This window comes from Topomyia yanbarensis, chromosome 3 (genome assembly GCF_030247195.1).
Source record: "Topomyia yanbarensis strain Yona2022 chromosome 3, ASM3024719v1, whole genome shotgun sequence".
In the NCBI taxonomy this organism is placed as follows: domain Eukaryota; kingdom Metazoa; phylum Arthropoda; class Insecta; order Diptera; family Culicidae; genus Topomyia; species Topomyia yanbarensis.
Genome location: NC_080672.1, coordinates 255,726,263 through 255,751,392, shown reverse-complemented (window position 1 = coordinate 255,751,392; position 25,130 = coordinate 255,726,263). Strand labels below are relative to the sequence as shown.

Sequence of the window (25,130 nt, the reverse complement as noted above, 5' to 3'; positions counted from 1 at the left end):
ATTGACCACTCGTAGGCGGTGCGTAGTGTTTGATACGCTAGACCGTTGACTCGCTGCAGCGACAATAAAACTCGATTATCTCGGAATTGTATTTTGTTGAAAAGTTCATTCGCGGCGACCACGATATCTCAGGAATTAATTAATCGATCAATCTGAAATTTTCACTGGTTGTTCCTTATTATATCAGCTACTCTTAGTAGGAAATTAATTTCACTGGAATGACCACATTATTTTTTCCAATCGGAAAACTCAATTTGTGCTGCGTGTGAAAAATAAGTTGGGCAATAATGGGTTAAGGAGCATGGATTTAGCTCGTGCCGGGGAGTCAATTCTATTTCGACATTCATCTCAACTTGAGGCTTTAATCTACATGCTGTATGGTATGGAATGTGTCTACTTTCGTCAATGCAGTCTGTAGGTTGGGTTCGAACATTTCAAGCTGCTCATTGTTGAACACCTACAATATCCTACGGGAGCATAATTAATTGACTGTTAGAAAGCAACGAGTCGTCTCCATCGGTATCATGTCGTATTACGATAAGTGTAAAACAATCCTCTTTTAGCAATGAGAATAGAGCGAAAAATGAGCGTTATTCTGACTATATACTGAAATGTTTTTATATCAGTTCGAGCGCTTTTGTTGAACAATAGCAAAAAAATTGATGTAAAAACTTCGAAAAATGATTTCTGCTGCCCAGAAAGCGAATTCAAAATTCTTGAGAACTTTTTACAGTACAAATTCAATAATTTTATCTCTTAGCAGAGTTTTTCTATGGAACTCAAACAAAAAACTTCATCTTACTATGGCTACATCAAACTTCAACAACTGGGTATAGTGATATTGTCACCAAAAACTATTACTTTGAGAATTTACAACGCTCAACTAGAGAACATAATTTCATAGCTGGAGCACACGACTAACTTTCCGAACACCAACAAGCGACCAGGAAGAGATTAGTGCAGAGCGGAATTTTCACACCTGTAATTTATTTGCTCGCAGATGCAGAACAGTTTCAGTCTACACCGACATAGCACACATGAATGCACATTTTTGTTCAAACTGTTTCTAAGAGGACACTCCAGGACACTTGCTCAAGACCATAATTTGGAGAAGGATCCTCTTGTGACAAAACTTGCTCGCCGCGCGCAAAAAAAAACGATATATTCTCAATTCACCGAGCTCACCGAGTTTTTCAGCTGGAAAAGTTGAAGTGCCCCATTCTCAATGTGTAATAATAATCATCAGGAGTGGTCCAAAAGTGTGTATTTATGTACGGCTGGAATTGTAGGTGCTTCGGCGACAACGACGACGGCCGTTGACAAGAGTTCTGCTTTCCACCATTATTATCGGTCCGTTGTTGCCACACAAAAAATCTAGGATATAGAATATATTCGTTCCGAGGAGGTCGAGCGGGGTTTGAGGTATACATTTTAAAGGCATTGTTTGACACAGCTTCCACCACCACGTGCCAGCATCCCTGCTCTGATTTCCCTCTGGCGCCGATTTTACGGTGCGGAAAACAAAGCCGTGTATTGAAAATTGTTATGAAACATTTTCTATTGTTCGTGCGAGCAACTATTGTGTGCCATTTCATATTATATTTTATTATATTCCACATGAAGAGCAACGTAATAATTCTGGAATTTCATTCTAGTCGTATATGTTTCCTTGCGAGGGTGGATGGGGATCGTGTTATGTGTGTGTGCGAGTGTCATTGAGTGTGTCACTGGCTAGTGGGTGCAACAATTACAATATAATGGTACACTTTTGTTACATACTCCTTCGACATGGTTGACAAGAGAAGGCCCGAGGGAGACGGAGATGTCGAAGGAGGTATTGTGCTGTGGTTCTTATAGTAGCGCGGAATATTTCTACAGATATACATTAATGATTCAATAATTATATTCAAACTTTATCCTGTAATTTTTAGAGTATTTCAGATATGTTATAGTCGTAAAAAAGTAAATTGTATACAAGAAGATTGTTGAAAATTTGAAGATACTACAAGAAATGAGTACAAAAGCATAGACTGTTGATGTCAAGAAATCAAATATTCTCTCACATATAATTTATCAGATTAGTGCTTAACTATTTATAGCAATTCCAATTCGAAGCAGCCAAAGATGACCATCATCTCAAGTGTCGGGATGTTCATCGAGCTACATACGGTCCGTGTTTCGCAAACAGGCCAGTTCATCCCGGGATCAATTTTGCTCTCAGAAGCATTTCATCGACTGTCCGAAATGCTTTTAATTACGTTTCATGTTTGCCAACTATCCAACTTCATTATTCGTCTGCTTGTTTACTCCCACATTCGCTACCACCGAGCACCATCAACTACGGCAGAATGCCGGCGAAAGTCGCAGTCGGAAAATTGATCTATGTTTGCCTAGTCCTCCAACCCCACCCTAGCCCATCGCCTAGGGATGCTGCAGGTCCTGACGTTGGCCGAACGAAATGATGCTTATCGATTATTAAGCTGTGTACATACACATTTTGGTTGCTCGGTATATGTGTGGACTTTTGCGCGAAAATCGCAATCACAGAGGTCCTATCGAAGCTAAGGGAAAAATAAAACCGAACACACCAACATTCAAGCTTCAGATTTCAGTTTGCTGGTATTTCTGTGTATTTTATTTACCTGGCTGTCTAAAGTGTGAATGTGCATCTAATGAAGATTTCCCGACGCTCACGCTGCTCAGCGGATTTGAACTGTAGCCTGAAAAATAGCACAGAGAAAAGAAAAGCAAAAAATGGAATATCAATTACCAGTTTGTCTCCTATGAAGAATTGGTCTAAAGACAAAGAACGAATGCTTCAGATTGTTGGTTTGTCTTTAGTCTATTGGACAAGTTGAGATTTTGCGGAAGGAAACCTTTTTAAGTTTTCTAGATTTTTTTTTATATAAACTTAGGTAGTAAATCATATTATTCCCGTAATTATAGTTCTAGACCGAGACCACATCTCGTTTTAACAGTTCCCCCAAACTACCGGTGCAACATACCACATATATTTTTTCGCCAACCCACCAGCCTTTTCATTGGAAGCCAGCAGAACACCCACGGAAGATTACGAAGATACAATAAAAAAATCGCCTGACATTCGATATTGTTAAATTTGCCCGAATTTGTATAATAAAATACATCCAATGAAGGATAACAGTGAAAGGACAAAAAAACAAATCGAACGTTCGGCACAAGTGGAGCCAATCTAGGTCTGGACTGATGCTTAACTGGTGAAAGCTAACATCCGACCGGCCTAACGGCGCTCATCGGAGTACCGTCGGAGAAGGGAGGAAAATCGAAGCAAATCTATGCAAACACAGTTCTTTTGATCTTTTTTTCACGGTTCACATGCACTAGTAGAATGTTACATTTTTTGTGTGTGTCGTTTGAAAAACATGAACCACGAGTAGGTAGGTATGTGACATATTCCAAGCGAAAGGCAAACACATGTATCAAACCAGCAGAGAACAATGTTTGTGCCGTATGCATGAATGGGGTACCTAATTGGAAAGAAAAATAGTATGTTTTTGGGCTGAAAATGTGCTTTTCGAAACGAATAAGGTCAACAAAAAACATTGAATCATTTCGTTGGGTAGAAACGAAGGAAGTTATAGTATATTTACTTTCTACTTTCTAAATACTGATGAAATTGACACAAAAGATGATTGCATCTCTAAACTAACTGTATGATTAGAAGCGGTTCCAAATTGTTGTATCGACAGTTTAATGAAGATTTATTGACGGTGAAACCCCTTTGAAAGAATGTTTTCACCTTGCGATAAAGCTCTGCCAGTTTAGAATAGGTACGCTTCATCCTGTTCGGTGCAATACTTGTAGGGGGTCTTCATCATGTTTGACTATTGATTATGTAGGGGAAATGCGTCGAAGACGGACACTGTGGGTAAGATGGACAAATTGTGTTTCTCACAAAATGAAAAATTCAGTTGAATGGTACTATATAATTTTTAGAAGATTTCAAATGATTCAGAAAGATACTGCTATTATCTAATAGGCGAATTATCACATATTTAAGCAAAACAAGCAAAATTATCAAGAGCACGCTAACGGATATAATTTTTTGACATAAGAAAATAACGATTTAAACCTGAAAGCTTTAGGATGACATGATGTACTGGTTATTTAGCACTTAACTGACATTTAGTATTATTACGTATTTATTATATTGTAGTTTATGCCAAACTGCAAACAAAATTTAAACCAAAAACTATTTTTTACGAACTGTCTGTGAGCACCGGTCCGGAGGATACAATTAAGCGCATATTTGTTTCAGAGACTGTGATGTCTTTTCTCTAGTTTATCTACTCCTATAAACGATCTCTTGTCAGCGCGCTTGAGACATCACTGAACAAACTTCGATTTGTATCAGCTATTGTCTTGTTCATGTTCTCTGTTGTTATCTTCTATGTCATCCAAGTGGATTGATCTATTCGTTTGCAAGTAGGAACACACCAACCAGTCCGAACCCACGAGAATGGATCATACCAGTCGAAAGCCACGGACCGAGGCTCAAACCGCCTTTCTCCATAAACATTACGTGTGGCAGTTACAAACTCTTATACGGAATATTGTTTAATGAAGAAAATCCGTAAAAAATATCAAACCTGTTTGTTCCATTGTTGAAATTCCACCCATAACTGTCTCACTAATAAAATAACCAAAAAAGAAAATATTATGTTTATGGAAAGAGAAAGTTTCATTAACTAAGACATGGGTACGATATTATTAACTACAATAGTGAGATCGATCCTGTAGAACTATTTATCACTACCGTCGCTTCCAAGTACTTAAAATATGGTAATCTGATCCATTTCCGATTTTAGTAAAACTTGTAGTCGCCCACTTAACAAGAAAGCTCTCATCGCACACTTTCGTAAAAAAATGAATAGACAACATCATTTGTGTTGATGGTGGTTGGACCAATAGCATTTTGATCCGTAAATTTGAGCATTTTTGGCAAAACCTTCTAAAAAATTGAATTTTTCTGATGAAAAACTGGACTAATTACACTAGAAACGTTGAATATGAACGTAATTGTAGATTGTAAAGTTTTATTTGATCCATCGTTTCTCTCCAGATCGCTAAAATAATCTTTATCTTCGATCGAAGTTATCAGTTTTGGATCATATGCGTAGAATGGCAGTGAACTAGCACCGCTCTGTGTCTAATTAATCAAAGAATAATTCCGATATCGCGCTTTTAGGAGATGAACTGTTAAATTTTGTTCACAGAATACAATGTCATTCATAATGTGTCTATCTGGAAAACTTCAGATCGATCCTATGCTTGGAAATTGGATTAGACAAGTGTCGGACGGTTCGGTTAAATCCGATCTTTTGCACTGATAGGGCATTAGGTTTAATTTTTCTGCATAACAACTTGAGTTTATTCTCAAGTACTGTTAAGAAGGTTAAGAAGAACAAAGCCGTCTACGAATACAGGGCTATCGCGCTACTCGACGCCGAGAAGGCGTTGGAAAACGTTACGCGGAGCACCAAGCTTCAAAATTAGTTGTAACGAGGGTTTGAATGGCCACAACCCCACTGTTCTCTAACAGATCCTAAACAATATAACACACATGGATAATAGAGTGGCTCGCGGTTGTATAGGAAAACTTCAAAATGATATAAACTAGCGGGCACAACACTTTTTGAGTTCCTTTTGTGGCCCCAAATGCCTGTGCAAAATTTGGTAGTGGTTGGTTGCTTCCCGGGTTTGCGCATTGCGTTCAAAGTTTGTATGGGAATTTATATGAGGAAATCAATTATTTTGGATTTACGTTCATAAAGATCGCCATTTCACTCAATATGAAAAACCAGCTTTATAAACCTATAGTCCAAACCTTGGTTAACAACTTTGTCGAAGACGGTAACTATCTACGAGTTTTCAAAAAATAGATATAACGATTTTAAAACTTATGGTTCAATCCAAATGCAGAAATTCTTTATTCTTTCCAACACTACCAGTACACCACTGACACGGATACTTTGAACTTAAATAAATGAGAATATAGTCATCGCAGAGGCTTAGTAACTTTGAATGAAATGTTCAGAATGAATTACTGAATAACATAGACGTAACTAGAAAATTAAAAGAAGAGGGGGAGGGCTTGTGTTCTCCCCAGTCCCCTTTTTAGATAGTTTAGTATAACAATAAGGTGTACATCTTCAACGCAGTTTTGAATCTTGTGGCATCCAAACACATCTACAAACTCGGGGCTATCCAGATGTGTCAAATATTATATAAATTTAAACAATCTGCAACTACCTACGATATAGTTCGTTCAAGGTCTCGCTCCTGGGAGTAGTATCGGAAGTGTTCTAAATCCCAGCTGGAGTACCCCAAGGGAGCCTCCTCGGGCCAATGGTGTATAATATGTACACGTCGGATATCCCTCCCCGATGCCTGCTGCTTCACGGTATCTTTGTCCAACAGCTTTATTCAAAAAAATTCGGCATCTGTCAAACTTCGGGATTTGAAAGAATGGACTTTTGCCTTTCATTTGAAAGTAAAATTAAAATATTCTGTCGGGAGGTCTAGAACAACTTTTTATTTTAAAGTTTTTTGATTGAAAACTTATGCTTTTTAATGATATTAATTCGCATTTTTGGTACTAATTGGTACTATAGACTCAAAAAATACTAAAAGTGAGAATCTGATAAACAATCCTATTGTCTACAACTTCGTAGAACGTTATAAATCGATATAAAATCACGCGAGAAAGTTATTAAAATTTTATCACTTTTTAGATGTGCGCGGGGCCTATGGATTAAGAATTCGATTAACAAGGACTTACAAAAAATGTTGGGTTTAAATGACTAGTAAATTCAGATAAATTTCAATGTATACAAAGTCCCATTCTCAGCAGAAAAAATCTATTTTCAGATTTCTCCGGGTCTTGGGCGAAAATGACATTTTATGAACAAGGAGGTGTGGAAAGGTGTTGACCAAATTTATTCGATAATATTATACCTTTTCAAGGTGTTGATTAATGTAGCAACGGTTTTTATCATGCCTTTTTCATTTGTTTTCTCGCTCTAGGGACTAGCAAATGTAAACTAGAATGACCCTTCTTCCTGATTCTATCCTGCCTGGTAAAATACAATTGGCTTAAATTCAAAGCTTTATATTTGAATGAACTAAAGTAGACAGCTCTAGTCATTGTAATAAAAGACGGATTTCATTGCAATGTTGGGTTGAGAATCCTGTTTGTCTTTATCAACATTAAAAGAAAGATGATTGAAAAGAAAAAAAAGCTCTTCGAGTTTTGGATCCATTCTTGTTATCTTTTGGGGTAGATTCATTTCATCAGAATTTATAGATGCAGATTTTTGCTTGTCCTGAAATTTTATTTCCAAATCGAACACACTTCACATAATCTTAGAAAACAGAACAAAACCATGTTTCATAATTTCCTTTAAGAAGAAATTCTGGAGTAGTTACTCGTTGAATACGGACCACAACAGAAAACGAACAAGAAAATATCAGGCTGGACCATACATTAAGTAAATTCTCAAAGTAATACAAGTCTGTTTATTGAAGATTTCCCTCATAATATGGGATAAGAGCAAAGACAACATATCAAGAAGACAGAGTTGCCAGCTCAATTCAGAATCTGAAGACATTAACAGCAACACGTCTTTCGGGTAAAGGTGATACATTCTATATCTACTTTTATATTGAGATCGCTATCTTCGTACAAAAGAAAAAACCTTTATTTCTCATTTACTATTGCGATTTCTGTTCAATGTACATTCCCAAAAGTTAACAAACTTGAACATAAATCTTATCGAATTATTTTTCTATTCTTCCTGAAACTGTCAATCAGGATTCGCAATCGAAATCAAATCAAATGACTGAATATCTAATCGAGTTTGATGAAATTTAAAATTTGGGCCAAATATATCCCACAAGATGCTAACAAGCAAAAAGATTGATTCAAGATTACATCAAGCATACTCCAGAATTAGTGAAGAAAAAAAGAAGAAACAAATATATCTGTGACAGAAAAAAACTGTTTCATTTTGCTGCATTGCGTTCAAATTTTATCTACTCTTCTCTATATCTCCATGTTCCTAAAATATCATTGGTGCGCATAAAACGGTGGAATCTGGAATTATGTTTTTTACGCTTGAAGGTGGGACTTTACTAGCATTCCGATTCTTCTGAGCACACTGTTAAAATAAGGCAATCCATTTTTTTACGAAAAAATCTTAACCAATAGGCCCCGTGCGAATCTAGAAACTTTGATAAAAATTTAATAGCTTTCTCTGGCGATTTTAGATCGCAATGTAATTTTCTACAAAGTTGTACATAATGAAATTGTCCATCAGATTCTCACTTTAGGTAATATTTGAATGTCTAAAGTACTACCTAGGGGCAAAAATGTGAACTAGTTTCATTGAAAAACCTAAGTTTTCAAACAAAAAAAAAATTAAAATGAAAAGTTGTTCTGGAGCCCCCGACAGAATATTTTAATTTTACTTTCAAATGAAAGGGAAAAGCTCATTCTATCACAGGCTGAAGTTTTAGCGATGCCGATTTTTTTTCGAATAAAATTGTTCTACCAAACACACCGTGGCTTGTCATTATTTGCAGACGACACCGCCATACTTGTGAAAGGAAGAAATGCCGGCGGTAAAACATGATGATGAGTTATGTTCTATCAATGACCATGCGGTAGACTTAGGTGCAACGCCCAACTCCTACTTAGCAGAAGGCAAAGGATTCTTCACATTTTCTTTCTATCATGTCTATATGAGCCTGCCTAGTCCTAGTTTATAACTGATTCACTCTAGAATATCTATCCATCTTTCAATTTCATTTGTTTTTGTTTCTCATAGTCTTAAATTTGCCAAAAATTGCCAACAAAATCGATACAAAGGCTGAAATGTGTACGAGGTTGGAGCGCTGTTTGGGCATCTTTGTCGAACCCACGAACAACTGGAAAATACAACTAAACCTACCCATGACTCAAACGATCAACTTCAAACACCGTCAAACGACCAAACTGAATCCCCCTGGCGATTCCAAAGTGACGCTTGGAGGTACGCCAATCAGTTGGAAATCAGAAGCAATCTATCCAGGACTCCTAATTTAAGGTGGTTGAGCAAAGCTTTGGTCGCATAGTTAAATGCGAAGTTGAGTGCATCGTGAAAGTGGCTTCAACGGTGGTTAAAAATGTTGAAAAATGAAAATTCGCTGTTCGAATTGTGACCAGTTGAACCAAAGCCGCAAACTGAATGTAGATATCAAACACTTTGCTTACAGTAATACATGCCTAGTTTACAAGACATTCAAGGGTGAAAGTTGGTGGCGAAGAAGCGACAGCAAATTGACTACGCAACTAATGCCAGAAGTTCATCAAATCGAAGAAATCGTGCAAATGGTGCAGTGTGAAACTACTGTAGATGAAACGACAACGGGATAAGGCATATAGAGCGTATCGACAGCAGAACTCGAATTATGCGTGGACTGTGTACCAAGTTTATCGCAATGAATATTCGTGTACCCTGCGTCAAAGTAAAAAGGAATATGTCCAACGCAGTACTGATGAGCATAAAAGTAACAGTAAAGAATTGTGGAGGATTGTGAAACGACTGATCAAACCTGAGGGAAATCGTTCCAAGTCCATAATGTTCTACGGTATCGAGGTGCAGGAGAAATCGATAGTAGCACAAAAGTTTAATGACTACTTCGTTGGCAGTGTTGAAGAAATTAGTAGTTCAATCGATGATGCAGAGGAGCCCCAAAAGTTAAGGTCAGTTATTTGATCATTAGGTGCAAAAACCGATTCGGATGGTGTTAGTTCCAGAGTGTTTACAGATTCATTTGACTGTGTTGGAAATATGCTACTAGACGTGATTAACGAGTCGTTAACGAAAGTTTTTCCCAGCTCATGGAAGTGGTATAGTAGTCCCAATTGAAAAAACTCAAGGAACAAATAACGCAGAAGAATGCAGGCCAATTACCATGCTCCCTCTTTACGAAAAATCGTTGGAATTAATTGCTAAAGAACAACTGCTAAATTTTGTTTCAATACACAATCTTCCAACCCCCGAACAGTCGGGTTATAGAAAAAAACCATTCTTGTGAAACGGCTTTAAATCTGGTTTTAAACAAGTGAAAGAAAAGCCTAGAGAAAAGACTTTGCGTGCTTGCAGTTTTCTTAGATTTAAAGCGAGCGTTTGAAACGATTTCATGGAAGAGATTGGTGAACACTCTGACAAAATATGGAATCACGGGCACAGCTCTTCAGTGGTTCTCGTCCTATTTGGATCCTCGAAGTCAAAGAACCAAGTACAATTTCGTCTTGTCAGACGCTAAGAAAACCTCGGTGGGTGTTCCACAAGGAAGCGTGATGTGTCCCCTGTTATTTAGTTTATACATTAACGACGCGAAGAGAATTCTAAAATACTGTGATATAAACTTGTTTGCTGATGATACTGTGATATTTATTGCTTCCGATAATGCTATTGCTGCTACCGAAAAACTGAATAGTGATTTAGAAAGTTTGAGTTCTTGGCTGAAATTAAAAAAAAAACTGAAATTGAACGTGACGAAAACAATAATACATATTGAAAATTGAGAAAAAGCCAATGAACAGTGATTATGTTAATGTTAAGCTGGATTATAATGTGTTAGAATGTGTCAGTGAAATTAAGTACCTGGGAGTGATTATATATAAAAATCTAAGTTTCAAAAAACTCATCGACTATACTATTAAAAAGATCGCGAAAAAATATGGAGTTTTGTGTCGGTTAAGCAAAAAATTATCGAAGTGGAACTTGATTCATCTGTACAAAACATTAATATAACCACAGTTTGATTTTTACCCTTCTATAATATTCCTTGCTAATGAACAGCAGATGAACCGCCTCTAGAAGTTACAAAACAAAGTGATGAGACTTGTTTTACGATGCAACAGAAGAGCATCAATTTGAATCATATTTGACGCACTTCAGAGGCCTTCGGTGAGGCACCATTTCTCACTCTACTCCTAATTCATAAAGTGGTAAAAGGACTAGCGCCAGAATATCTGCATTAACCAATTCGTTAATGCAGATATTCTGGCGCTAGTCCTTTTACGGGGTAGAGACCTTCACCAGTATGACACCCGATATGCAAACGACATAAGGCCAGCTTCTTATCTGTTAGCATCCATGCAAAATTCATTGTTCTAAATAGGATCAAAACCTTTCAATACACTGCCAAGAGATAAGGACGAGACTAATGTGAATGTGTTCAAAAGAAAATAGTCCAGACAGGAGTTTCTGCTCCAAATTTGAGCCAAATCGAAAAAGTCTAGCTACCGGACCAACGTGCTTGAAGTTCATGTGGGATTTATCGACAATTTACATGGAGAAAAGCCACTTGATCACATTTTCGCCGCTAAGTGGCACTGTATACACCAGATTATCACCAGAAGTGAAACTTAAGAACAAAATTCTATTATCTACAACTTTATCGAGGACCACGTTTAGCGTAGAACAGCTGCATATTCCAAAAAAAAAAAATGTGAAAAATCTAAATGCAATGATTAGTAGTGCGAAAAGTTGTAAATCTGGTATTTGCAATTACCGCGTACTGCGATACCATAAAAAATGTGATGAGTAAATATTGACATGATCCAAATTATTACATTTAGATTCGGCTAGAAGCTGAGTTTCAAGGGCTATTTACAGAATGAATTTTATAAACCGGTTGCAATACAAGATAGCGAGTTCTATCTCCCTACATTAAAAAGTTGGTGTTTGTGCCCTCTGTGCTGTGAAATGTGAAACTATTTACAGCCAAATCATGGCTCATCTTATATATTACCATTCTTCCAAACAACCCATTCAACTAAACGCAACCTTTTTTCACAAAACAAATAAGTTCGAACCACTACCATCATGTTCATCAAGAGCTTTTACTGCCGTTCTACGCATAATTGTCCCATGTGTATAGGGAATCCCATAGCACATGGGACAGTTACGCGTATAGCGGCAGTTTAGGCCCCATATAAAACTAACTCAGACTTCACTTCGTTGAAAGTTTAATAACTCTTCCTGTTCGAGACGGATCGCTTTGTGGTCTTGGACAAAGTTGTAGATAATAGAATTATGTTCTTATGTTTCACTTTTCCTGATAATCTACACAGTGCCACCTAGCGGCGAAAATGTGAGCAAGTGGGTTTTCTTTATTTAAATTGTCGAAAAATCCCATATGAACTTCAAGCACGATGGACCGGTAGCTAGACTAGTTCGATTTGGCTCAAATTCGGAGCAGACACTCCTGGTGGGACAGAAATCGACTCAGAGTGGGGTTATATTTTTCTGTCACTCTAATGGCACCTACAAAAGACTAAACTACATGTGCTCCAAAACTAAACTTTCAAAATGATACGAACGAAGAAATTATATTCTACTTGCAGTTGAAAATCGACATAGTGGACTTGCGCCTTTCGATTTTTCTGCTATTTTCAGCGTGCGCAAGCAAAAGCGCAACTGGTGTAGATGATGGACAAGTTGATTTTCTAACAGGTATACAGGATGCACATTAGTTGCCCACTCTGCAAATAAGGAAAAATACCGAAAGGCGCAAGTTCAATATTTTGATTTTCAACTGCGACCAGAATAATATTCAAACTACTCATTGCACAGTCCATGCTCATTTCTACACGAGCGTAACATAAACCCCACCGGTTGTACCAAAAACATTATCAAAACTTAATCGAAATCCGACGTAAATCAAACCTGAAAACCGACTGCCAAAAGCGCAATAATCACACTTCGGCAAGCCGCCGTTTATCGAACTGCCGACGTAGAGCTAAAATAGCCTCCAGCATCTTTACATTGGCACCCCTTGACGAAGTCCTTTTATTGTTTACAATCAGTGCGAATCATCAAACCACTTTTTGATCACATTCAAATTGAATTTGATTCAGTCGAGAATCGCACATGTCGGTATGATAACTCCGCACCTCCTAATGCTAGCCACCACTCACTGGTTCCCGGCGGCGGCTGTTCCGACCAACAACAGGGACGAGTTGGAAAATCTGTTTTCCTTCGCGCTCAGCATGTGGCGCTTTCATTTGTGCTACCTCACGCGAAACCATCACATTCTACCCCTGGTTGTACAGTGTGCTGCGCTGTGCTGTGACACGGTCACAAAGCCATCAGGCGGTTCACTCTCGCTCGGTTAAACTTTAATTTTAATGCTGTGTCTGAAAACGCTCTGGGGTGTAATTTGTAACACCATCATGAGTATGCGTTCATGCCCGGGTTCTGGTATTATACTCCCACATCTAAATCGAAAGGCGTCATTCCCCATCGCCATTCACATTGGCAGCCCAGAAAGAAGGGAGGCTCTCCACTGGCAAAATTTGCGCTTTCCATAAGTTACGACACGGATCCAGAACTTAGCGAAGGCATTACGTTGTTCTTGCGGTCGTACAAAGACACAGCTCGCTGCAAAAGTTTGCACAGAAGGAAAATGTGCCCGCGGCCAATAAAACTTGTCTAACCGTAAAGAGCGAGCTGTGAAGTCTAGCGCCGCTACTGCACGGGACATCGAAAACAGGCGCAAAAGTTCCCATCCCGCAAGGATCAGGGATCGTGAAAGGGGATAATAAAGCGGAGGCGCTTCTATGAACAGACACATCCGAAACCGAGGCAGAGGTTCTTTGAAGTTTAGCAAGATCAAGAGAGCGGAACATTTGTTTTTGATATTGGCTCAGCTTTGATTGCGCATTATGAACCGCAGAAGAGAACCGTGCCATCATTGCCTCCGGCCGGGTTTCCTAGTGCGTCGGGACGTGTTTGAGTTTTTATTCGGGGATAACGAGATTTGCAGCTGGTTTAAGCTATCGAGTTCGGAATGGGATGTGCTAGATGGGTATCGTGAAAGTGGCAATTGAAGATGAGATACTTTCTCACTATCAATACAGTAGTAGTATGTGAAATTTCATTAGTTCATTAGAAGGTACATTTGCTTACCTTGACTTTGCGATGAACTGTGCGAACCCCATGATGATTTATACGATGAATCTGGAAAGAAGAGGCAGGTTGTTAGTTTTAGATTTACGCGTGGGACGATGCTAATAAATGATGGCAATGCACAGTGTTTTAAAACGTCGTTTTCGTGCTTAAAATTAATAGCGTCTAAACCGTTGACTTTACAAGTATAGTTTGTTCGGAGAAGTTGTTGTTCTTATGATTGCGCATCCACAGGAGTATACCGTTCCTTGATTAATTCACCTGTAAGTGATATACGAAATTTATTTTCCGAACTAATTAAGATAGAGACTTTGTGTCTTCGGCAAAGTTGTAGCAAATATTACTACAAAAGAAATTGCTGAAAACATTATATATCTAGCTTTAATAGTTTACAAGTTATGGAACATATTATATGGAAGACCCCTTAAAATTAGTTTTTTCATGATAACTTTTTTAGATATTCTCCTATCTTCTTGGAATCTTCCACAAAGTTGTTTGCGGTATCGAAACACATAGGAGCAAACAACATCATAACATACTGAAAGTACTAGTAGCTTTTAACTTTCATATAGTGACCCGATTGTTAGTCGACGCGATTCTCCCCGAGTGTTATGTTCAAAACAATGTCCCATCGCAGTGGTTTAAAATGAAATATTCAAGCGCACAGCGATAAGCAGCAATTTCACGGATGGAGAATTCTTCACAGAAATCTCATGAATTTATTTATTCAGAGCTGGTGAGATCGTTTCATGTCAGTTTTCAATGCTTGTCTACCTTCATAAATATTTTCCTTTTTGTAAATACGTGCCAGAATCAAAAATATTTTTCATTCTGGAAGTGCGAATATATTGCAAATATCCAATTGACGTATAAACTATTTCAACTAAAAGAACCGACAGTTAAACGATGTTCATTATTTCAGGAGCTTAGTCGCGAATTGCGTGATTTTTCACTGGAAAAATAGCGTGATTCATGTTCATGATTTCAGGAACTCAGTCACCATTTTCGTAATTTTCTATCTTATTTACGAGTTTTGCATCGGATTTTTTCTGGCAGAGAAGTGGGATTTATGTTCATGAATACAGGATGTTTCGTAATCTATATTCACGTTATCGTGATATTTTGATCGGTATCGATATTTACTATCGAATCTGGCACCCCGAAATGTGACTCATGTTCATGATATCAGCAATTTTACCATGCTATTCGTAAGTTCTCTCCGCCTTAATTAATGGTTACTATCGGCTACTATTTTACTCGGAGTACCCAGACAATATGGCTGGGTCATAAAAGTTTTAATGATTTTCTGTATCTTATTTTGACAACTATATTACGAATACAATTTGCTGGCTCCACAATGATGTATTTTTGTCGCTCAGCGCAGTTTGAGATCACACTGAATGTTTTCAAATGAATAACGATGTTCGAGGTCATAATACTTTTCTTATTTTTTTAGTTTTCTTATATTTATGATTCCCTGAATAATATTCCAAATTATATGAAATAGTTTAAGCTTCTAAATACCACAAGCCCGCAAAATGGATCTTGCATAATGTACTAAGAATCATAAACCAGTTCACGGATGCATGAATAACATTTTATGGTTTTGTGAACTCTTTCACGTGTAGGAATGGTTAGTAGGGGCTATTATACTAGTATCCATGAATAGTATTTCGTGATTTTTTAACTAATTCCCGAACACGAATAATGTGAGTCGTGACTAATATACCAGAAATAATGATCCAGTGTACGGATACAAGAATAATACTTTATAATTTAACCTACTTGTCTTCTGAATAAGGAGCTAAACAAATCTTATAAACTAACTTGTAAACTATAAAGAGAGCTAATCGTTGCAATTGAGGATTGCAACGATTTTTGTCGGAATAATACTGTTCGTCATAATTTCTAATGTTTCTATGTTTGCGAGTTTGTGCAACTCATTTGTGCTAAACCAGGGAGAACGCTTCAAAATCATTTTCAGAATTTTATTCTGAATCCTTTGAAGCGTTTTCTTCCTAGTAGCACAACAACGTGCCCAGATTGGAACTGCATATAGCATTGCCGGTCTAAATATTTGTTTATAAATTAATAGTTTGTTCTTTAGGCAGAGCCTAGAATTCCTATTTATAAGAGGGTATAAACATTTTATATATTTGTTGTATTTTGTTTGGATTCCTTCAATGTGATCCTTAAAAGTGAGTTTTTTTTATCATAAATCAAACCCAAGTATTTAACTTGATCTGTCCACGTTAAATTCAAACCATTAAATTTAATAATATGGTTATTATTTGGTTTAAGAGAAGAAGCTCTTGGCTTATGTGGAAACACAATCAATTGTGGAAATTTTCCATTTTTTCAGGTAATCATTGAAAATATTTAAGCTTCGTTGCAGTCGACTGCAGATAATACGAAGACTCCTACCAGTGGCTGAGATGCTAGTATCATCACAGAAAAGTGACTTTTTACAGCCTGTAGGTAGATTTGGAAGATCAGAGGTAAAAATATTGTATAGTATTGGTGCGACGCTTGATCCTTGACGCCTGCTTTAACGGGTAGCTTATTAGATTTACAATTCTGATAAAAAACCTGTAGGGTACGGTTAGTAAGATAATTTTTAATTATCTTTATTATGTGAATTGGAAAATTTAAATCCCACATTTTGGCAATTAAACCTTTGTGCCAAACACTGTGGAAAGCTTTTTCGATGTCTAGAAGAGCAACTCCAGTGGAATAGCCCTCTGAGATATTTTCCTTTGTCATGTTAGTTACTCTCACAAGTTGATGAGTAGTTGACTGTCCAATACGAAATCCAAACCGCTCAGGAAGAAAAATAGAATTGTCATTGATATGTGACGTCATTCTAGTTAGGATGATTTTTTCAAATAATTTACTAATAGAAGAGAGTAAGCTAATTGGTGGATAGCTAGATGCGTCTGCTGGGTTTTTATCTGGCTTCAAAATAGGAATAATCTTGGCATTTTTCCATCTTTCAGGGAAGTATGCTAATTCAAAACATTTGTTGAATATTTTGACCAAATATCTCATGGTGATTTCGGGAAGGTTTTTAAGAAGAATGTTGAAAATTCCATCATAACCTGGAGCTTTCATATTTTATAACTTTTTCATGATGGATTTGATCTCATCATAGTTTGTTTCAACAATATCGTCTAGAGACAATACTTGATTTGAACGTTTTCATATTTTTGTAAGACTTCGGTTTCAATAGGACTCACAACGTTGAGATTAAAATTATGGACGCTTTCAAACTGCTGAGCAAGTTTTTGAGCTTTTTCTTCGTTTGTAAGAAGTATGTGGTCACCTTCCTTCAAAGCTGGAATTGGTTTCTGAGGTTTCTTAAGAACCTTAGAAAGTTTCCAGAAACGTTTAGCATTTGGCCTGATTTGTTCAACGTCTTTCGCGAAATTTTCATTTCTTAAGAGTGTGAATCTATGCTTAATTTCTTTTTTTGATCCTGATAGATACATTTCATAGCAGGATCACGAGAACGTTGATATTGACGTCTTCGAACACCCTTCAAGCGAATCAGAAGTTGAAGATCATCGTCAATAATAGGAGTATTAAATTTTTTCTGTGTTGTTGGTACTGATAAATTTCTAGTATCAACTATAGAATCACTTAAATTTTATAATGCCGTATCAATGTCAGCTTTATTTTGTAAATCAAGGTCATGATTAAAAGTATTCTCAATATAAGTTTTGTACCTTTCCCAAATTCGCTTTGTGATAATTGAACACTGAGCTAATGGGATTGGAAACAGCTTCTTGAGAAAGTGAAAAAGTTACTGGAAGATGATAAGAATCAAAGTCAGCATGTGTAATCAATTCGCTTTGTGACTTTGATTTGTCAAAACCAAATCCATTGTTGATGGATTCCTTACAGACGAATAGCATGTAGGACCGTTCGGGAACAAAATTGAATAATAACCAGCAGAGCAATCATTAAAAAGTAGTTTACCGTTGGAATTGCTTTGAGCATTATTCCAGGCTCGGTGTTTGGCGTTAAAATCACCGATTATGAAGAATTTCGACCGATTTCTTTGTAAGTTTTTGTAAGTCTCCTTTCAAGAAATTAATTTGCTCGCCAGTGCACTGAAAAGGCAAATAGACTGCAGCAACAACTTCGATACCCAAACTCTCGATCACCTTGGTGTCAAGAGACGGCGTAACGGAATATTTGATCCTGCGATTAACCGCTATTGCGATTCCACCGCCGAATCCAACATTTCGATCAAATCGATGAATAACAAAATTAGAGGTACTCTTCAATTTAATATTTGGTTTTAAAAAAGTTTCGGTCACAACGGCTATATGCACATTATGTATCCTCAAGAAGTTGAAAAATTCGTCTTCGCACGTTTTTAATGAACGAGCATCCCAATTTAATAAATTTAAATGATTATTTAAAGTCATTGTTAAACTTTAATTTCATTACAATTTTGTTAGCAAATTCCCACCCCGCTTGAAAAGCTTCAAACATGGAAATTTAACATGGCAATCATCATAGGTAACATAGACTCTTGTAGATATTTTGATTTTTCTTCCGTTACGCTACCTAGATCTATTGAACTAAAGGAAGCGTTAGGTGCAAACGAGATTGAGGGCTTGGTAGTTGTAGCCGTTATTTTGGCATTGCTTCCTGTCACTGAAGCATAAGATGACACACCATAGGATGGTGTGACGGAGGTAGAAGAAGTTGTTAATCTATTTTGTATCGGATTAATACGTTTGGGCGTGTTTTCTTGAAGTGTACCTGCAGAAGTAGGTACATTTTTATTTGTTGTTGTCTAGAACGAGAATTTATAATTTTTTCTCGAACAGAACAACCCCAGAAATTCGATTTATGTTTTTCGCTACAATTAGCGCATTTGAAACCTTTTGTGGTTTTTTTCACCGGACAAGTATCTTTCGTGTTCGATTTATCACCACAGATCATACATTTGGAATCCAAATGACAATTTTTTGTGCCGTGCCCAAAGCCTTGGCATCTACGACACTGGGTCAGATTTTGAATTCTGCCCCCATGTCGTCTATAATGTTCCCACTTTACTCGCACGTGGAACATAAAACGTGCTTTTTCAAATACTTTCAAATTATTAACCTCATTACGGTTAAAATAAATTAAATAAAGCTCCTGGATAATTCCAGAGCGTACTGTCGTAGCGTAGCGTGTCATCGCCGATAGCCTTTCTCTTCATAAGAATAACTTGTGAAGGAGAAAAGCCAAGTAAATTTTTCAATTCGTTGGATATTTCATCCAAACTTTGACCTTGAGGTAGCCCTTTCAAGACAGCCTTGAATGGTCTATTTGTCTTGAAATCATATGAATAAAATTTATATAGCTTTTCCGTAAGATACTGGAGTAGTCGTTTGTGGCCAATCAATTCATCCGCTGTAACTCGACATTCTCCTCTTCGGCCAATCTGAAAAGAGACTTTCACGTCCGGAAGGAACGTCGAAAGCTCAGTTCGAAAGGCTTTGAAGTCGGAGATCATCACTGTTATAGGCGGAGGTGATTGCGTTTTCTTCTGATTGGCATTATGCGCAATGCGAGGAAATTTAGAAATTTCATCAGCTTCACATTCGGATAAAACATCGAATGAGTTGCTGCAGTCAATTTAATTTTCGGGTGGAAAACATACCCTTTTTCATTTAGCTTTAATTTTTGGCACACGGTCTTTCTGGGAGGACCCAGGCATGTTGGAAGAATTAAATATTTCTTTAGGCTGAATTGTTGTTGAAAAATGCTTTAGTCTTGAAAAAGACTGATTGAGTAGAAAAAGTAGGTAGTCTTGAAAAAGACTAATTGTCGAAAAAATATAGGTAGTCTTGAGAAAGACTGATCGAGCGAAAATATAGGTAGCCTTGAGAAAGACTGTTGCTATTGAAAAACTCTAGGTAAACCAGGAGCTATCAAGATTTGTGACCGGTTCGAACGAAGGTTCAAGCCGGTATGATACTTTATAATTTTGTGAATTAATTCACAACTGATATCGAAAACAGTCTGTTTTTAAATTTTAATTATAGAGGTTTTTACTTTACGCTCATTCATCTCTTTTTTCGGGCTAGAATAATCTCTTTGGAAAAATTTCTAACCCTACGTGCGGGATTGGGCATCGCATCCAGGTGAACTGCGCACAAGGCAATTGATTTGCCAGCTTTGCTATGCCCGCCCTTATAGTAAATATTCTTCAGCAGCATTTAATATTAAATATCTCTTTTGTTTGTAATTCTATTTCAACAGTTTAAAGTTAGTTCGAAAAGTGTTCATATAGGCTATCTGGTAATATAAATAACATATGCCTACGCTGACAGTTTTGACAGTTAATCTAACAAACCCTAAAATTGTTTTTTAGATACAAACATCTATATCATGGAAACATAACATAAGAATTTTAAGCTGTTTAGCCATTGCTGAGAAACACGATTGAGAATTTGCCACACACATATACGCACACATTCACGGGGACTAGCCAAGTAGACTGCGACAGAGCCCCGGGTATCGGTCGTCGGGGCGCCAGCGAACCAGACGCATGCTTTACTCGGAATTGCCGGACTGATCGCGGCACCCTACTGGTTTACCCGAGAGAAATGTAGCGAAAGCAAGAATCATAAGGAAAAGATGATAGATGATATATGTTATACACACAAAAAAATTATGAAATTTAAACGACATGTAAATCAATACGAATGTAAACACACAAAGATTGAATCAAAATGGAAATGATGGAAAATTACGTTAAAATCAATGCACCAATTGGAGCATCAAAAAGCATACAATTTTACACTTTCATTCGTGTAATATTACATGTCATTCATTTTACAGCAATATGCGTATAAAAATACATTGAAGTGCATTGGTTTTCCTTTTAAAGAAATTGTAATTTTCAATCCACGTGTAAAATTATAATAAAATTCGTTGAAGAAAGCACGAAAAGTCGTGTGGATTTTTGTTAGAACTTAATTTTACATTTATATACATGCTCTAAATATGCGCATGAAAATAAACTAAAACTTACAAAATATTTTGTTCTGTATATGAGTACGTTAAAAGTATTAATTATTCGAGTAGATATGACCATATAAAAATTTGATAAAAAAATCATCATTAAACTCAAATTTTTTAATTACGGAATACTCCTTTTAAAATGTTTTTATGAACCAAATAGAACAAGTTATTCCCAGGTCAAGTGGGCCCGCTTTGGGGATGATTCTAATAAGAGGCAAATACTGAAAAACAAAAACATTTTAGATTGTTCTTAGAATTTGGACCCAATTACGCCACTGTACGACGAGGTACCGATATCGACGACAGTTAATAATACCAGTTACCTGTTTGTCCTGCAGTCTACGATTATATGGAAACGCATGGTAAGTCATGGGTAATAGAAAATCTCTGCATTCATTAAGTGGATTTGTGGTTAAATTTCACAGACCTTGCAAAATGAATGAACTGTCAATAAGTGCAGCCGGTTCAGCGAGGGGAGTTTGCTTTTGTTTGTATATTTCTTTTGACGATTCTTGGGTGGGTTCGACGTCCGACGAAGTCATCGGTTGGGTCAACCTTCAAACGAATATGATGAATGAACGAGTTTCTGTTCGCAGGAGAAAAAAACCCACCTGTGAATGGTCAAACAACCGTCGTTCGGAACGCACAGTGGTTTTTTCCAACAGCGTACGATAAATTGATCACATGAAAACGTTTAAGTGCACAACTATGATGTCTTCTGAAATGTTTTATGATATTCTGAGAGCTTCATTTTGGAGATACAGCTACGGTGATTACTTTTTGAAGGGAGAAATTTTTGCAAACATCTTTACGTAGTTTTCAGCTGTTTTTTATTTCGATTACACAGGTTTTCACTTTAAGGTCAATCGCCTCTTCGGGTTAGAAAAATCTCTTATGAAACATTTCCAACCCTATGTGCGGGGTCGGGACTCGAACCCAGGTGCGCCGCGTACAAGGCAATCGATTTACCAACTACGCTACGCCCACCCCTGTTTTCAGTTTTAATTTTTAATCGCTTTGGTTTAGGTAGATCGTGTAAATGTTGCCTAATAGGGCAGTCTGTTGTCAACATCTCTAAATTTTATCAAAGCGTTTGTTGCATTGTCTTTTTTCCTATAGACAAACATATATGACGCAGAAAGCCCGCCAACTTAAGCAATTAAATAAAAATTCAATTACTTCAGAGGTCCTAATGGAACTTGCAGGATGTCATTTCAATGGAAATGTATATTACCCGATGTTTGCCACTACATTTCGGTCGCAATACTCCGGCAGTTTAACTTCGACAGGTGCTCCATACTCAAAAGCAAATTTTCGATATTGTTCAGACGATTGGACGAGGTAAATATCCCCTATATTGAAGAAATATACGAGAATGAGATTCTCTTACTATGGAGTAAAGTCCAGGAACGAATATTAATGGTGACCATTTTTGTACTGGAAATAGTATCGCCAACTTTCCCCGCATGCACCGCTGCCAACCTACCCCAAACGCATATTTTATAAACAAGTGTTTAAAAAACAACTTATGTTTGTGGTTAGCTGTGAAGTATATTTTTCATTATTAAGAGCCATAGTACTCAAGGGAGAGCAAGGAGTTGACGGGAGAAAGTTTAGAAAGGCGTGGAAGAGTCATATGTGCAAGCTTAGAGTTTACCGGCGACTTAACCCTTTGTCTGCTACCGTAGGAGTCAATATCTTTTGGTATTAGAAATGCGAATCACCTGAGTCTACGGCATGGCCGGACAAGCGTAAAGTAACTTGTTACTTCATGCTGTCGGAACCGACAAAAAGTTAAGTTACGTTAAACAAATTGACTCAATAGGTCGTTAACAAAAAATGGTTAACAAAAAAAATGGTACAAATATGCTCGAAAAGCCCACAACTTCTTCAAAACAAAGTGTTATGCAACATTAACACTTTGAAAAATGTATTTGACATTACTTGAGGTACACACCGAGAGACAGATCCATATGTCTAATAAAAATGAAGAAAAGGGGACTCCGCCCCGGGCTCCCCTAATAACTGCATGGTGTTACAAAATAAAAAAATGAATTTTCAAGTGACTTATTAACTTTTGTGGATCTTATTAGATACAACACAAAATTCCTTTTGAACAATTAACCTTTGCGGTACTAACAAACTTTTTTTAAATTATTTTTTATCCTTTAATCAGATCTAACTCGGTCAAATTTCAACCGATTGTTATGCACCAGATTTCATTGGATCGAGAATTTAATGAAGTTTTAGTGGCCAAAATTCAGTATGGATAGTTTTACCATTTCCGGAATTATTCTGGATTCCGTTAGGGTAATAGATTCTTTGGAACTAAGTAAAATAATTATTTTGGACAAAGTAGTGATTTAGCAACATTCCGACAGCATTTTTTTCAAATAAAAGGCGTCAAACGACTAAATAAAAGTCCTAAGACCCACTTGGATAAAATCTGGCAAAATTCCGGATCAGATGACCCGGACAATGTGGCCACTTACCGACCTGCACCAAACCCTACCTTGCGACGTATCAAACTTCACGATATTACAGCACAAGTTCATTGGTGATCATGTCAATACTCTCTTCTTTGTTTGGAACCATCTGGTTGTGTTCCGAACCAGGTGCCCTGTAAAAGGTGGCCGCTTACCGACCTGAACCAAACCCTACCTTGCGACGTATCAAACTTCATGATTTTTCAGCACGGTTTCATTGGTGGCCATGTCAACATTATCTTCTATTTTTGGAACCATCTGGTTATGTTCCGAACCAGGTGCCCTGTAAAAGGTGGCCACTTACCGACCTGAACCAAACCCAGTCATGTGACATATCAAACTTCATGATTTTTCTGCACGACTTCATTGCTGACCAGGTCAAGCTTATTATCTTTATTTGGAACCACCGCGTTATGTCTCGGATCAGATTCCTTGCAAAACGTGGCCACTTAGTGACCTGAAGCAAATCCTACCATGTGACGTATCGAACGTCATTGTTTTTGGGCACTAGTGTATTGATGACCGTAAAACCATTCCAGATGCCTTAGATAATGTGGCCAATTATAGACCTGAATCAAGCCCCACCTTATGACGAATCGAAAATCATTATTTTCAACACAAGACGCCAATTTATTGGAGGTTGTTTGAATTTTTCTTATGAAATGCTTCATTTCGTAATGAAAAACGGTATACTTTAGGTTTTCTGTTTTTTTATTTGTTCAAACATAATTGACAGACTTCGTGCTTCTCTTCCGTTCGGTTCTCATGCCGACTACAAACATTAACGCCACAACTGTGGCAGATAACAGAGGTTTTGCTATCCCGTGATCGCGGATAAACTGAACATATCCTGATGTTGGTGCTTTTCAGATAGTTTGTAGTAACCTGGGCTTGCTTGGCGCATGGAGTATAAAAAAGTGTTCGTACGTCGATCTACTGGGCATTACACATTTTGCAGATTTTTAAGTTTTCGCGGGAACTGCAACTATAACATATCCCACACATTCGATCGTAGTTTTCGAGGAAGATGGTCACTTTTTGTGCAACATCTTTCTGCATTTTTGATTTGGACTTACGCACCCGCACATGATGAAGTGCCAGTTCTTTAGAAAGCCAATCCAAAAATTTTTTTTTTTGCTTTTTTCCTCGGATCGAATCTCGGGATGGGCGGCAATATACAAATGAAATTTTTTTTCGCTTTTTCTTGTAATTTGGACTCACATTTACATTGGCTTTACTTGGCAAGGATGAAGGGTCAGTGGACAAGAGTAAAACGGTTTTGTTATTCTTTTCAGCCCACGAAATAAGCATAAACTTATCTTCGTGGAAACCGTAAATTGCTGTTCCAGGCTGCTTGGTAGAAATTTAACGGGAATTTTCTTCTTGTTGGCGCGTAGTGTCCCAATGGCTACAAATCCCAAAGTCAGTAGCTCAGTCATAACAGTGAAGCTGGTGAAAAAATTATCGAAAATCACACGCCGGTTGGTGTTATAAAATGGCTCCAATAACTAGGTGGCTAAACGTTTTCCTTGTTATTGCTCGAGCTTGTTATTGATTTTTCCTGAAAAAGTCTGTAGGACGTTTTCACGTAACAGATAGTTATGAATAATAT

At 37.3% G+C, this 25,130-nt stretch overlaps 1 protein-coding gene across 1 annotated transcript in view; it reads right to left on the bottom strand.

Annotated features, from left to right (window-relative positions):
- LOC131693212 (DNA-binding protein D-ETS-3) overlaps positions 1–25,130 on the bottom strand; it is a 244,701-nt gene that overhangs the window by 91,418 nt on the left and 128,153 nt on the right. Inside the window, exons 4-5 of the mRNA XM_058980861.1 lie at positions 14,004–14,054; positions 2,643–2,720 (exon numbers count right to left, since the gene is read on the bottom strand). Of these exons, the coding sequence (XP_058836844.1) occupies positions 2,643–2,720; positions 14,004–14,054 (129 nt within the window). The remainder of the gene's footprint in view (positions 1–2,642; positions 2,721–14,003; positions 14,055–25,130) is intronic.